Source organism: Pezoporus occidentalis, unplaced genomic scaffold (assembly GCF_034315485.1).
Source record: "Pezoporus occidentalis ecotype Australia unplaced genomic scaffold, CSIRO_AGI_Poc_V1 ctg19, whole genome shotgun sequence".
Classification (NCBI taxonomy): Eukaryota; Metazoa; Chordata; class Aves; order Psittaciformes; family Psittacidae; genus Pezoporus; species Pezoporus occidentalis.
In genome coordinates, this window is record NW_026913748.1 from 1,815,546 (window position 1) to 1,832,550 (window position 17,005).

At 40.9% G+C, this 17,005-nt stretch overlaps 1 protein-coding gene across 8 annotated transcripts in view; it reads right to left on the reverse strand.

Moving 5' to 3' along the window:
* Positions 1–17,005, reverse strand: part of TBXAS1 (thromboxane A synthase 1) — a 238,982-nt gene that overhangs the window by 165,539 nt on the left and 56,438 nt on the right. For all 8 annotated transcript variants that reach the window (XM_062616406.1, XM_062616407.1, XM_062616405.1 and 5 more), the window contains one exon: positions 5,701–5,794. In XM_062616406.1, coding sequence (XP_062472390.1) covers positions 5,701–5,794 — 94 coding nt within the window. The remainder of the gene's footprint in view (positions 1–5,700; positions 5,795–17,005) is intronic.

Consider the following 17,005-nt stretch of genomic DNA (forward strand, 5'->3'; position numbering starts at 1 on the left):
CTCACCCAGCTCTGCACAGCAAATAGATGTGGGAGCTGCTCTAAGAAGCTATGCAGTCCGCAGCCATTCCTTGGAATAAGAAAGTGACCTGCTCCCTCTAAATTAAAACAGTATATCTCAGAAGAGCAAAAGCACCTGTCATGACCACTACCACCTTCACCATTTGGGTCACCATTATTCACCAGCAAAGCAGCAATGATTCACCCCTATTTTTTTCCTTCACGTAAATACTGCCAGTCTCTTTGTGCATCCTAATACTGTCTCTCCAGCTTCCATAAACATTAAAGTTGACATGACATTTAGGGACACCTAGCAAACAGCTATCGGAAACATCGAGTGCAAAAAAGCTGAAGAGATCACACCTCTACAGAAAGAGTTTCTGAGGCATTTTCACTGCTCCCCTAGAGGCAGGCTCACCCTGCTGAGAACTCAGGGAGAAGCTGGGGTGAGGCACAGCACAGCTCCACCAGATGCTCTTCTGAGAAACCAGAGGCCCAGCTCTTACCCAAGGGTGCAAACAGCATTTATTCAAGTGGCAGACAGGTAACTGCGATGTCTTCATTTTCCTGCATTAGGTTCCCACAAACAGGCACTGCACTGACTTTGTCAGGGTACCTGACAACACTAACATCTGATCAAAGCAGGTAGCAGAGACTACCAGTTGAAACTAGGAATTCACATGTATTTGAAGGGGAGACAGACTGGCTTTATAGACATACGAATATACACATAAAATCACATCTAACCCCAGGTTTTCTGTCACACTGCAGACTATGTCATTACTAGGTTTAGATCTGCAACACATGTATCCATGCCACATGAAATACATGGATTCACAGGCCTCCCAATCAAGGTGCGTGTGAGGGGTGTTTCCAGGACACAAGAGAAGACACTGAGTACTCCGTCAGGTCTATTTGGGCAGTGAGCAGCCCATGGCAGATGCACACGGTCGACTGTGCAAGATAAAGCCAGATTATTTGGTGATGCCACTGCCACCCCTTCTGGTTCACCACAGATAGCTATCAATTTGCAAAATACATGCTCCCTATCCTATTCCTGTCTTGGTTACCTGCGTGAAGCAACACCAAAGCATAGCAGGCTTTCACTGTTAGTGTAAGCCATATTATTCTTATAATTAAATCCAGGTCCACAGCTTATCTCACAGCTCCTCTTTTCCCCTTCCCCGGTCCCCCCCCCCCCCCCCCCATTTGCCTCTCTCCAACCTTGTTTGGATTTACATGCTGTGTCATTAAATTCCAGAAGAGTAAATGCTGCAGCCACTCTCTCTAAGCACTGACACGCTGCTTTCTAGGCTGAAAATTAGACAAGAGGTTAATTTCATTCCTGCAAGGACCCTGCTTTTTATTTTTCTTTATGTACAACCCAAAGGATGCTTTTGGCAGATGCTTAGGAAAAAGATAAAAAGATCATGTTTGCCCTCTGCTTCCTCCCTGCACTCCCCCTTTCTCTGCACCCACCCATCAGCCATAAAACAACACAGCCCAGCCAGATCTCAAACTGAAAGCAAGACAAAGCACCCACACAGCCCCCATTTCCATTCAGCAGAAATGGGCCACTCTGGGGCAGCCCAGGATCTACAAGTAGGCCAGACAGAAATAAACAGAGTAAACAAAGAGTATCCTGTCCAAGCAGAGAGGGGCTAAAGAGAGTGATGTCTTTCATTAAAATGCAAGGCAGGAATACAAGCGCACAGCCAGTCAAAACCTTCACTGGAGCTTGCTATGAGTAACAGGAGGAAAGCAACACACGATCATGCCATTATAAGAACCCAAAGCACATTGCCCAACAGTACACAGGGCAAAATTGCATATCCTGCCTACCAAGAATCAAAAGAAGCAGCCAACCACACACCTACCACCACCCCAAACATCATGAAGAGACGTCAGCCTCAAGGCTGCAGGGGCACAGCGCTGCTCCCCGAGAGGCTGAGTAGGGAGCAGGGCACAGAGGTACAGTACCAGGCGACCAGAGCCATGCAAACGTCAGAGCCAATGACATTTAAATGCAGCTTGGCTGCCTTTTTAGAAAGGGGATGGGAAAGGGGGACAAAAAGCACAGCCCAGCCATAGCAACAGGTCAAGTGTTTGCTGTGGTTCTTCAGACAGAAGGGTAGTGCAGTGCATGTGGCTTCTTGGTTTTCAGAGCATCTGTCACGTAATAAAACCATTAGCCTGGGAATTAATAGGAGAGTTTTGTTTAGCATTCCTGCAAGCTGCTGCTCCAAAGCCCATGCAGACCCATATGTGAAAGTCCATGCTGCGTATGCCCTTGTGTGTCCCATTACACAGCTATTACAGACAAACCTCATGTTTTTCCACAGGCTGGTAGGAAAAATGCAGAACGTGGAGAGGTGGGGGAACAGTTGGGAGTTCCTAGCAAAGCAGTGGTCTGCCTGCTGCAAGTCTGCTCAGTTATTGAGAAAACTGAACATGCTGGGTTTTTTTAAACAATCTAATCATATTTACTGTTACATCAGACTTACCCACCACAAATTGTTCTCACGCAAGGGAAGAATTTTTAATCTAATATCTTGGACTCTGATAATTTCCCAGCTGCAGAATTGCAGTAATTTCCTATCTTCTCTTTTTTGAGATAAGTTGATTAACTTGGATATGTTCTAGTTTCAGGGTGTGATTATCTCCCTTTATTGTGCTTGAGAGAGGAGGGGTGACTTACAGTAAAATAACTTTGTTTTCCCCAAATCAGCTTTTAAAGTCTGCTCCTCTGTGATAGAGATAGGTGTTTCCTGTTGCATTTCCTTTAGTCCCTTAACTTTCAGCACTTCCTTTTCCTCTCTCACAGACACTGTATTAACAGCAACTCTTATTTTACTCAAATAAAATACACTGCTTGAGAAATCCCTGAAATAACTCTTTCAAAGTAATCCCATGAAGAAAACATTTTCTTCTTTAAAATAAATTTGAAGGCTTATGAAAAACCCACAACCTAGCACTATTGGTCAAACCCTGCTGGCATTGTTCATTTGTTTTCAGGCACACTTACAGAAGAAGAATAATAGCCAAAAAAGAATGATGCTCTATTCACACAGTGGAGCAAAACAGGAACCTCTGTTCACTTCAGTAGAACTGACCTACACTCAAGTAAGGGAAAAGACATGCAAAACCTTGAATTTATGCCATTTAAATTGAAAAATACTATTTACTCCCACAATTTTTAGGAGCTTTCAGTATTTAATATTTTTTCTTAAATCCCAGGTCCTAGATTTTCTCGATTATGTCAGAGGGAGCTGTGTGTGTGAGTCCTTGTTGTTCCCCCCTCCCCCATCTTCCCCCCTTTTTCTTTTTTCATTAAGTTTCTAGCAATCATATTCTAGAAGGAAAACTAGAAACCATGAGACGAGGACACTTTTTGGACCAGAAGACTGTATTTGTTAAGATGTCTCAATTTCCCTTTTTCTTCTAGATCCCTCTGTTGTCCAGGGCTTTTCAACCCAAGTTGATTTGCAGTCCAAGTTTGACACTGGAAGAGTATGAATGACACATAGGCAGATTCCCATACGGCACATATCAATTCACTCCTAAGTCGCCATTCATGAATTCCTCCAAAATAAATGTTCATGGGTTGAAAACTGCTAGTCTGATGATGTAGTGGGAGTGTAGCTCCTGTGTTTTCCTTTCACAACACTGGCAATACCAAGAAGGAGCTGGCCTACTTAAAAGAGAGACTCTCTAAAAAGCCAGTTCAGTGAGAAGCCATGGTTGCATAAACATGCAAGTGCAAGAACTTTTTAACATTGTAGATGTAGCAATAGAACAAATCGACATTTTGCTACTTCCTATTAACAAAAAAAAAAAGAAGTCACCTCAGCCCCCAACAAATCACTGCTCATGCACAGCTGTGCCCCTCACAGCTAAGCCTCTAAAACCATCCTCACTCCTAGGATGGGCAACCTCTGGTTCTACCCTGCAGGGGAAGGGAAGGTGGAAGCTGTCCTCTGACTGCAGTGAGAGCACTCCTGTCCCTGAAAACACTCTCATAGAGAACAGCCTGCAGTATAAAAGCAGCTTTCCTATTACCAACACGTTGCTATGGGCACTATTTCTAGGAAAGCAGCCACAGGAGCAGATCCAGAAATCACACAAAATATACGAGGGAAGAAAGAAAAATTACAAAGAGCCTGGACTCATCCCTGCCCATTCCTACTGGTAACCATAGGACTATAGGGAAAATGGATAGTGAAATCCAAGGACATACAGCCTTGTGAGGCTTGTGGTTTTGCATCACTCAAAAAGGGTATTTCAAAACCCTGCATGGAATTAATATTTCTTGGTAATCCAAGATATAATTTATCAGCTACCTTTAACTAATTTTTTGCTAAAAGTAACTAGGATTAAGTTTAACTTTTCTTTATTAGCCTGCATTAAGTGGACTTAATGAATGCAATTCTGGTAACAAAATTTGCTTAACACATCATAGGTAACAGTTTGCAAAAACTTTCCACTTGTCTGCTGGTACAGGGCAAGCCTATCTACAGCATGTCATAGTCTCTAGGCACTTTTTTCTTACAGCATTAGTAGGTGACTAATGATAACTGGATTTTGTGACCAAAGAACTACAGAACAAGTAGCTTCATGCCATCCAGCTGAACTGAAACCAGAAGAGGGAGGATGAACTGGTCTGTATTCCACACCACCATCATCCCCAGTACGTTAAAGTCACTCTGTCAACTCCAGTTCACATTAATCAAGAGCAGATCAAGTCTATTTTTCATGCTATTTTCTAAATGAAATCAGATGTACATGTAAAACTGGTATTTAAATGGGTTTTACCTAACAATGAGTCAGATATTTGACAGTGCAATCACTATGAAGACTAAGGTAAGAGGCACTATATTGTCATTAATAATTCAAATCTCAGCATGGATATTGATGACCATGCACTTAAAAGAGGAAACTGGGCAGCAGCTGGAATTAGCCCAGATTTCCTGAAAAGTTGTTGGACTGCAGCAGAGACACACTACAGAGATTTTTCTGTAAGATTCAACCAGAGAAATGGCAGGTCCTCATTATTAAGAGGATCTGGACTAAATTCTCAGAAGCATTACTGAAATTGAGCAAGGAACAAACCACAGCATTAGCAGACTAATGAAATGGTATGGGTGAGAAAAATAAGGGAATGAAATCTGAAGGCAGAATTCCAACACTTCCCCTTCTTTCCTCTTCCAAGTCCCAGTATGTGGGGCACAGAGCAACAGAATTCAGTGGTACCTAATGCCAGTTACTGCTCAGGAGCAAGTAACTTCACAAGCTTTGGAATAAATGTGTACAATCAGCAAAAGCACAAACAAACAGAAAGGTCATAGGAGCCAAAACTACTCAGAACAAACCAGTTTGGGCTAGTTAATATAATCTGCTCTATTCACATACCTAAATTTGCTTCACTGAGGGCATGAACTTTCTTGGAAAAGCTCAAGTAATTAACTGCAGGAGCTTACGCCTCTTTTTTTTTTTTCCACTCAAGTTTATTTTACCCTGAAATTATTGCTGCTTGCACTCAACTGCTTCTATCAACTGACACAAAAAGCTGAGTTTTGCTTGTTCTTTCTAGAGGGAGATGCTTGAAGAGATGGTACCATTGAAGTGTACCATTTCAATTCTTCCTACCTCTTGTCCACTCATCCCATCACATCGGCTAGATACAAAGAAAACTATATCTTACCTCACGGAAAAAGAGCAGGTTACCAATGAAAGGAAGAGTTGGAGGATGTCGAATCCCTACTTTGCTTAGTTTGGAGAATGCAGATGTGGAGTACCTGGAAAAAATAAGGTAGTAAGTTAATTTTGGAACTTGTCCTGATAGGATTTACCACAGTAATTAGTTCAGATGACTTGCCTGGATTCAGAGAAAATGCTTTCTGTGTTGACCAAATAGACCTGCCAATGTGATGACAGTGCTCAGCAGCTCCACAGGTCACAGAAATGAACACATAACAATGGTGCCCCAGAAAGGGCAAACAAATGGACTCAAAAAGAAGGCCTGCCAATTGAGCAGTGGTAATAGAGAGCTGTTCCTGCTCCCACAGAGGGTCTTGTAAGTCAGAAGTGACTCTCCAAAGCTTCATGAGGCTACAAACAAGACCAAAACAGGCATTCGGGGTTTGACTAGTGTGGCACATCTGGGAAAGGAACAAGAAGGATCTTCAGACTATTGTTTTCTTATTTTTCCACCACTACTACTTATACAGATCACAGAAGAAGAATTCAAACTAGTCTCAGCTGTGCATGAGCCAAGACACTGTCAGTATGTTCAAGTCCAGCCTAGTATTTGGGCCAGATATGCTGATTAAGTGATTTTGCAGCTGCCAGTCAGCAAATTAAACAAGTATAAAAACTACAGGGAAACAAAACCTAGGCTGAAAAGCTTCATGCATCCCTTGCTTTGGATGAAACTGTGGCATGTTGACAGGGACAACTGGGAATAAATAAATAAAAAAAAAAACAAAACCAAAACAAAGTCTTTTTTTTTTTTTTTTCTTTTTCCCTGCCCTCCCCCTTTCTTAATGCAAACAATGGATTTATGTCAGTGGACTTCAATTAGTGAAACTTGACAGAGCAGGAGCTAACAGCAGCAGCTTTAATTAGCTAGACACAGTAATACTGAATACTATCACCAGGAAGATCAGGACAAAAGATCTTTAGGATTAATAAAAGGCTGTGTCTATATTAAGACCTTAGCTCAGAGCAATAATATAGTTTTAAAGCTCTCCCTCTGCACAGGGGTCTATGTCCAGAGCAGTTTTGGCACATGCAACTACACTTTTTTGACAGGAAACCAAACTTGAAGCTTTGTTCCAACCCTTCATCTCTTACCATGGCAGGTCTGAACTAATAAGCAGTCCTACAGCTTTGAACCGTAAGTGAAGCAAGACTGTTTAGTCCTGGGGAGCAGATTAAATCTAGTCCAAAATAAAAACTGAACTGCATATAATGTAGTGGTCACAGTATCAACTGCTTTAGTCTATTGGGTCTGCAAGTCATCTGAATGACATAATAGAGAGACAGCAGAAGCAGGGCCCTCAGACCCTGATGGGCTCATTCCCTCTTAATCCCGGCCTTGTTGACCCTAAAGACTATGCTAACCCATCACTATGACTTTGACCTCTCCTCCTTGAGGTCCAATAATTGACACATTCCTCATTTGAAATGCCCTACATGCCACAGTAAGAATTATTCTGGTATAACTTAATGGGCAAACAGCACAGAGCTCTTGGGGGTCAGGGTGGAGAGGGGAGAGAAAAGAAAAGTTTATGTCAGAAAATGGGCCTTTCCTCCAGCAGGAGGGAAAGAACGGTATTGTGAAATTAAATATATAAAATTAAGAGAATTAAGTCTCACATGACCAGCAAAGCAGAATGGGACTTAATACTTAAGTCACTAGCTTTTTGTAATTCTATTTCCCCAAGATTTCCTGCAGCACACTATCTACTCTCTTAACGGGAATCTGTGAAGAAATTTTAGAAAAATTGTAATCAGAAGACAGCAATTCGAATTTTTTTTTAAATAGAAACTTTTTTTTTTTAAGGAGCAGTACAAACCTCCACAAACACAAACCCTTTCAACAGAAATAATGTGTCTTCAGTCTATGCAAAGGCACTATTTCAGTATGCCAGAGTATCATGGAGTACAGGTACAGGGGTTGACATTTATTGCATATTTTATACATATTATTGACTTTCTGGCTACTTTAATGCTTAAAAAAAAAATAAATAAAAGAATGTGAGGTTTTTTGCATTGAAGAAGCAGATACTCTTGGGGAAAAAATTCTTTAACTTCAAAATGCCAGAAAGTCTACACGGTACATTTTCTTTCCCAAAGAGAGAATTTTCTGCTGCTGTTTGAAATCTTCCTAAAGTGTCTTTGCGTCATAGCAGAGGCCTCATCTTCAGCGTGTAAACAGTGGAAAAAAATGAAAATCTCTCTCAATGGAAACCCATCAATTTTGTGGCATTTTGTCCTGGATGTTTTCACTGTAAAATAACATGGCAGATCACAAAACACCAGGCTGGGCTACAGTCAACTGCTAATTTCACTATAGACTGGACACCCTGTAGACTCCTAGTCTTCATGTACTGCAAAGTGAAAATTGACTGCAACAGAGCCTTAAACTACACAAAAGTAAACAATCATAGATGTGATCAAATATTTAAAATGGAGCAAAACTAATGAGTACAGTGCACCCAGTTTCACAAGGCAACAAACACACAGACTCTGAGGACTATTTATGCTCAGATGAGCAGCTCATCTTTGTCAGCTTCTGAACATTACTGGCAGCTCCTCACAGCTGAGCATTAGCTTTCCCTTTTCCCCTCCTAATGTAGTTTTCTATGATGCATTTTGCTCACTTACCTTTTGAAAACCTACTTCAAATGTAAGGAAACACAAGTACTGCAGTCAAGTTTCACACTGAAATCTAGCAATGAAAGGGTAGGGCCAGCAGGAAAAAAAAAAGAAACCTCATCAATAAACCTATTAGCTCTACCCTATGATTTTACAGTATTTCTGTTATTCTTGAAATATCTGCAGTTTTACAGAAAAGGAAACAGTATACAAGTTGTTAAAGACTGACTGGGCTGTATGCACAAAAAAGAGGGAAGATTTAAGACTGTACACAGGTAACCTTGACTTTGACCATTTCTAATGTAACAGCTTACTTTCTACAAACTTAAATATTAAAAGGTTGGGTTTTTTTATCCCTACCTCCAAAATACTTAGCTCATTCCTACCAGTTTGGATGGGGAAGAGTGAGAAAGGAGTGGGTTAGGGGACTCTTTTAAAAATAAATAAAACTGTCCTGCATGACAAATAATGAACACCAGTAATACATGAATTTGACAGCTTCACAGCACAAACCTATGCCTTGTCAGCCAGAAGCAACCAAACTGGCCAGTTTCTGTGGTTCAGCTACTGGGCACACCTAGGACATACACTTGGCCTGTAACTCTCAGAGCTGTGAGCGAAGCGCACTGCGAAAACTGTGGCCAGGTTTTGTTGCTGGGAAAGGGAGGTAAGCTATAAGCTGGAAGAGTGCAAACAGGCAAGGCTGCCTTGTAGGCAGGCACAAGACATTTGTCTGAAGAAGCCGTACATCTAAATGAAAGAGTTCCACACCTGCCTTATCACCAGCGGGAAGTCTTATTTCTCACTCTGACACTTAACATTTCTGTGCTGATTTACCACAAAAATTAATCTGATATCAGGCAAACGCCTGCCGTTGCTGTGGGTGCACACTAAGTGTAGAAGACAAGCCAATGGGCTGAGTCAAATGCAAAATCTAGAAATAGAAGAGATAATGAGAGGCAACCAAGATGCCCAAAGATACGGAACAACTTCTGTACAAGGAATAAGCAAACAGGTTATAATCTTAATCCTGGAAAAAGAAGCAACTGATGGAGGATATAATAAAAATATTTAAGATCCTGAAAGCTTAGAAAATAAAGAATTATTACCCACTATTTATAGCCAAAAAAAAAAAAAAATAAAATCCACAAATAAACATTCAGGTAGCAGGATTAAAAATAAAGCCCTTTTCCAAGAAATCAATATACTTGAAATTCCTTGTCATGGGATGCTGTCTATTCTAGAAGCTTAAAAAGCTTCAAAAAGTGATTAAATAAATTAATGGGGGGGGAGATAAAAAAATAAATCGGCAGGCACTTTTAATTTGTGATTTAACAAATGTAAGAGACATACATGGAAAAGATTAAAGGGAAGGAGGGAAAATTAATCAAATTTATTTTCCTAAGCAGGGAACTAGTCTGTAAGCTTCCAAAGGCAGAATAAGAGATTAGACTGTTTTAAAACCTAAGAGATAAAACCTCAGACACTTCAGTTTTCTTAAGAGGAAGAGAGGAAGTAGTATCTGTGCACAGGGAGGGGCATGAAAAGGATAAAACTGATGGCAGCAATATTTACTGCACAATCTAGCACATTCTTACTCAAAGGAGAAACATACCCTAATATTTACACATGTAGGGCTTCCTGCACAACTATTAATTTAAAACCCTGGCATCATATTTTGAACAAAGTGACAAGACATCAAAAGGAACCAGAGAAACAGCAATAATGAAGTAGATCAATAAACAATTCAGTAACTCTTTGAAGACATTCAGATGGCCTGTCAGAGCTAGATGCCCTCTGTATATATTAAACATGACTGTTAAAAGAAACTTAACATTCCAAATACATTCCTGTAGGCCAGCATGGCAGATCTAAGCTTTCTGAAATACAGACTTCTTTCCACAAAACACCATGCAAAAAATAAGGAGTAAGACTTAAAATCAACAGATAATTAACATAAGTTGCGATGGATATGCAATCAACAGAACTAGCCATCTGCCCAGCCAGGTCAGTACTGATCAGCACCACAAGAAAAAGTATTACACAGCCTACCATTAAGTGCAATCAATTTGTGTAGCAGATAACATTACAGTTTCCAATTCTGCATCACAGAGTTCAACATACTATTGAAACTACCCAAAATTTTTCTCAATAGAGAAAGTACGTCATTCCTTCCACATCTAAGTGATGTGCAACCTAATAATATCTGAAAGCTATAAACTAGGACACTCAGAGACAAAAAAGTGATGTTATTTAATGCCATTTTTGAGATCTGGGAGGTGCATTATTTTGGAAGACTGAGTGGGAAAACAAAGTATTTTGCTGAGATAATGGAAATCATTCCCACTAAACAAGAGATAATCATCATGTATTTTCACCCATTTGCCTCTATTTACATATACCCATCCAGTTAATGTTGGCATGTATTTTGCCCACAAAGCAGTAACAATATACAAAATAACAGTAGCCTCCCTAACATTACAATGATTACTCATATGAAAATATACAAGCATTCCCGGGAGCACTGCCTAGATAGCACAGTCTCACCAAAACATTGATATCATCCCCAGGCTGGCTACAAAGTTAAGACTTTCTGCTCTTAGCCCTCGATGGGAAATTTTGCATTATGAATACTGCAGCAGCATCACTGGAGAGCTGCCATCACATACATCTTTCTTCTAGTCTGATGCTCAGGATATTGATGATAGAAAATCATTATCTGGTCCCATTCTGACAAAGGAACATGCAGAAACTAAGTCTTGCAAGTGGGGCAGTATTGCAACCAAAGTGGATAGCACCCCAAATGGATAAAACCACCTCTGGCTATTACCTCCAGAAAGTGTACTCACTAAAAGGGAAATAAAACAAAACAGCAAATCAAATCAGCTGTCCATCCCCAAAAGACAGATCCTGAAGCACCCTCTCACAAAGCAGAAGAGAGAAAATTGGGGAAAGTAAATCCCTCCTAGAAGCTGTTTAATCTTAGTCAAAGGTTACCAAATTGCCTTTTACTGCTGCCTAGTAGTATCCCTGGTGGAAACGGAGAGTTTTGCTGGATGGAAATACACTTGGTTGTGTAGAATATGGGCTCAGAGTAAGGAATTACTCTATTTTTTCAGGAAAAGATACAGAATATCCACAAGTAAAATTCCAGTACATTCCAGAGGTAAGCTTCAAAAGAGACATTAGCCAGCATGGGATAAGGCTATTTTAGTGCTGCAATTTCATTTTCAAGCTTAACAAATCTGTGCATTTTAACTATGAATTTGTAGGGCTGTAATAGCAGTTTCAGAGATAATGAGAATTTCCATGTAACACTTGCTCTTCCTAAATACTTGCATGCACTCCCAGTGTTTTAATTTTGACATAATTTCACAAGAAAAAGACACTTGCACCATCTGCTTCCACAGGGGCAGATGTTTTCCAGCTGCAAAACCTAAATGACCATAGGATTATTATTATTTCATTGAAACATTTGCTAATTCACCAGAAATAATGTGCAGGAAAGGCCAAATTTTATGCTCAATATTAAATTTATACCTCATCTATCTGCTAACAATCATCTTTTAATCCATACTGTTCTGGTCTGTTGAACAATTTTTTTTGTGTCTCTTATCTTAAGACAACCGATAGGCACAAGGGACTGGTTGTAATAAGGCTGCAGGTTGGCACTGTGTGTTTAAAGTTTTGGTGTTGCTTTGATTTAAAATAGGAAAAACAGAAGTTAGCAGTGACTCAAGGCCAATTAAATGAAAAAGCCCATACAGGAAAACAACATACTTCACCATGCACCAGAGTAGTTCTGGGAGAGACAGATGGTCTGTACACCAGGCCAATGACAATATTTCATCACCTCTCTCAGAGTGCAGCCCTTTCACACTGGGCGGTGACTCTTCCAAATAAAGAGCAAACAAACAAGAGTTATAAATCCACAGCTTCAGCCCTTCATTGTTGGCTCAACACCTTTAAACAAAATGATGGAAGTCAACAGCAGCAGAGGCTGTTGTCTCTTTATAGCAACATATACCCTTGGGAAAGGAAGTGGGACCTTCACCCCATGTGAGCACAAAGGGTGGTCTCACCAGGAAGAGAGAACACAGCAGACCTGAAGTCTGGTGCATATGTGAGGCCATACATGATGCCCACAGGAAGCCTGGGTCAGAGCTGATAGCTAAGCTCAGCTCTCACATTTCAACCCCACAGCCTTAACCACAGGCCGAGCCTTCCTTTCATATCCTAGGACCACTGGTGCCATATATTTCTTAAGGACCAGTGTCCTCTTTCCCCTTTTTATTGACACATATATTGTGAAGCACACAGAGGAAAATGATACCACCTCAAGACCATAAATGTTCTTGCTTCAGCCAGGAAGACTAAAGTTTGCATAAATTGGCGCATTGCTAGAAACACAGATTTCAGAAACCATACTAAAATTTCATAAAGTTGTATTTTTGCCCTCCTCAAGTAATTACACTTCTCAACTTTGTAATTGGACATCTCAACTGCGTAATTAAAAGTACATAAAATCTCAGGTTAATTCATCTTTCTAATTGTGATGAAAGCTCATACTCTAGTGATGCAACTCCATTCGCAGGAAACACAGCACCTGTTTCTGTACCATTTCTACATCTCAACTATTGCTACATGCTATAAATACTGATATAGATGAAAGATGCAGTTTCATGTTTAAATCAAGATAGGAAAGTCTGCTTGGAAGCCCAGTCAATCTGGCTTTTCATTGCCATAAAAGAGGTACTCACTAGGCCACCGGCCTACTATTTCATATGGTCAAAAAGGGACTGCAGTGCTGTGGTGGCTGAATTCCTGAAATGTTATCTAGCGTTACACATCAAGTAGTGATGTGCTGTGTAGACAAAGCCAAGTTGTATTCCCACTAGCACATAAATACCTCAGCTGCCTTTAATTTTTTAAGCCATGCAGTTCTGGTCTATCAGGCAACTTGCTTGATGTCTGTTGCTGTTAGGGAACTGGTTTTAGAGTTCAGGTCTTGTACCACATTCCTCAACAGTAATAATACATACAGAGCCACTCAGCTGGCACAAGAGCTTTACAGAGTTGCACCCAGGCAAGGAAAGCCCCCGGAAAGAAAAAAGCTGCTTCAAGAGGCTCAATGCCTCCCAGTGCTTTTGGGCCCCAAGATGTCTTCCTTGACTGAAGGAAAGGTGGGAACACAGTCCTTTCTTCCTTTTTGAGACTAGCCTGTCTGCAAACATATAGCAGGATGACAGGCATCAAAGCCTACACAAAAAGAGTTACTGGAACAAACCTCCAGGCATCTTCCCCACTTGTAGTCCCAAATGAGCATCTCTGACAGACTGCAATGATAATTCACCTCCCTTCAGACAGTTCTGGACAAATGCAGACAGACCTCATGATTACATGGCACATGAAATAATTTTTTATTTAAGTTAACATCAAGGGGCCACCATCCATCCAGTGCACTGAATGTGGCAGAGGTTCTGCCGACAGAAACAGATGTGATCAGAGCGCCCAAGATCATTTCATAGTGTACAGAGAATGTGAATTAATGGTCCAAAGCCCAACTTTGTTCTGGTGTTTCCTAACTTGTGTGTGCTTGACTTTACAACCTCAATAATGTGCCTTTAATGCAATTTCTAGTGCAAATGCTCAGGTTTTTTAAAGCTCACTAAAAATCCATCACATTGCATCATTTTAAAGCCCAGGGTCATCAAAAGACCCTAGAACTATGGCAGGGACCTTTGGCAAGTGAGCTAATGACAGAGCTGACAGAAGCAGGTTGCCTTTCACACAAGGGAGCTGTGAGGTCCAGCCTGCCAGTGTCTCTAAGACTTCCTCAGAGAGGAAAACCAGCAAAATTGAAGAGGTCCTAAACCAAAATGCTAGACTCCTGGCTAGGTGCTGACATCTCACCAGTGAGCCCTCATCTGCTCCCCTGGCAGCACAGCCACATCCCCACTCTTCATCATCCATGGACCTCCTGCCACCCCCAGCTCCAATCTCTGCTTCTCACTTAAGCAGACCTGCACTGCTCCCCTTACTCAGCCTCTGGCTTACCTCCCATCATGAGCTCTCCGACTGATCCCTTCCATACACAGCCCCACAATGGTTTGTATCAGCCATTTATGAAGTCGTTTATCCCAGTTTCTCCTCCTCTGACCCCAAATCCCTTCCTTTCTTATCACTTCAATACCCCCAGTACACATCCTTTTTCTCCTTCCCAGCAGCACTGCACACAGGTGATGGGCGAGTCAGGGGGAAAAGGGCTGGTGGAGGGATGAGACAGGCTGCCTGCTTGTAGTTCATGCACCCAAGCTTCACTGATGCTATCACATGGGGGATCCATTACAGAAATGCGTTTCTCATTCCCTCTAATTGGAGCAAGCTGAACTGCTCTCAGGGACTTGCTGCCTGGTCAACCCTCAGCACAGACAAATGCTTGGCAAATGCAGAATCAGAAATATTAGTTGAAAATTATATTATGAACATAAGAGATTCCAATGAATGTGTGCTAAATGCAATTTTTCAGACACAGTTTGCCCAAATTTGCACGAGAAAGGCAAAAAGTACATCCACTGACAAAACACACCTTCTCTCACCGAGTACTGAATCCCTAAGTCAAATCTAATATTAAAAAAAAAAAAATAAAATCAAACACCACCTCTAAAAATAAATAATTTTAAAACAACAAAAAAGAACCATGCCAGAAAGATCCCCAAAATAAAACAAGCAAACCAGCATTTTTCTTTAGCCTTTGTCTCAAAAACTACAGAGCTCATTTTAACTAAAATGTCTTAATAATTCCACCCAAGGCAGACAACAGCCCTGGAAAACTTTAATCATAGCTTTTTAGAGTTTGATAAAGCTGTTTAGAGTTTGATAAAGCAATAGGCAATTGAAAATAACGTTGTATAATGGCAGCATCACACAACCTTAATTTGTGGTGCTCTCAGACCCACCCATAGTTAAACAAGCCAGATTAAAAATAAAGGAAGTGCTGGTTCTCAGTCTGAGAGCACACATAAAATCTCAGCTCATAGCTAGTTATTTTATGTAATTTCTAATCCATTATAGTAGGGGGGTGACAATGACAACATTGTCTGACCCTTAATTACAGGAAAGATGCTATAATACTGTACATACCAGACAGCCTATGATAAAGTTGAAATTAATACTGGAGACTGCCTGCTCCCCATGACTTGAAAACTAGGAGCACTCTGATGCCACAAGGAGAGACGATTCTTTATTTTTCTTTTCTTGCTGAGGTCTTCATTACTCTGTTTCTCTAACTTTCCATTTTTCCCAACACCAAATAAAACCCCATTGAATTACACTTCACACACACACACACCTCATTTCCACATTATTCAGGTACAAAGGAGGCACAAAAACCTCTGGAGGAGTGATCCCATGTCCTGGCAGGTGGCAGAAGTAGCAATTGAAGCAGCATAGAAGAACTACTGGAAGTGAGAATGCTTCAGGGAACAAATGACAATCTGTTACATCATGAGAGGGCATCAGTTCTGACTGCAAAGCCTCAGAATTAAACAAGAGAAGCGACCATATATGCATCTAAATAGTGTGAGTACAGAGATCTGTGTTTTGATGCATGATTTAGTATCACCAGAGTTAAAGTGAAGGGTGTCCGGAGCTTCCTTCATGCTAAACAAGGCACAGCACTGTGGTCACTGAAGAATAACATCATTAATTTCTGAAGGCAAGAAGAGACAATCCTTCCAACCTCAAGGCTCCTGCACACGTGAATAGTGAGTGGAAGTATAGAAATGGTATTCATTGTGGAAATAAAGTGGTATTCACAGTGGAAATACAGAAAGTAAACTCAGACTCCTCTTTGCACCTTATTCATGACTCTTTGAGTATCTATGGCCTGACAAGAGTTGAGCCCACAGGAAAAAAAAAGAATAACTCAGTCCTTTTCATGATGTGAATTCATCTTGTAAGAGATAAAGTGATTGAATCACAGAATCACTGTGATTTTGTGAAAGTAGACAGAGCAAGGAATATGCGTAACTTTTATTCCCTATCCTAGCACTACCAGAATACCCTTTAGCAACCCTATGCATGAGACAGGAGGACCGCTGAAATTATTTCCATCACCTTTCAGTGTGCTTGAGCAGTCAATCACCATCCCCAGCCTGACCAAGCTATCATGGGCCAGTAACAAAGGCTGATACCTACCATATAACAGAAGGTACTTGAATAGATGCCAAACAAAGCCAAAGGAAAAGCACAATTTCAAACAGACTGGATGAAAGGATCGCAGGAAGCCAACTTCAAGGAGATTCTCTGAACTCAAAAAAAGTCTAAAAAAAGTGGGCTCAAGTTTTGCTCCCAAGTGCCATCCAGATTAAAAGCAAAACAAAAGCAACTGGGGTTTCCTGGAGCTCAGAATCACCCACTCAAGCTGTAAGCAGACTGAGCAACCAGCTACACACAGGAATAGCAACACTGGGTACACACAAAGTGCCAAACCTAGAGCAGAATGGACTGTGAGGTATTTTCCTCCTTTAATCACTGAAAAATGCAGTAACGCCGTGCATTACTTGTAAAACAGCAGGTTGGACTGTTCAGACAGAAATATACTTTTTAAGCTGACATGCTCCTCT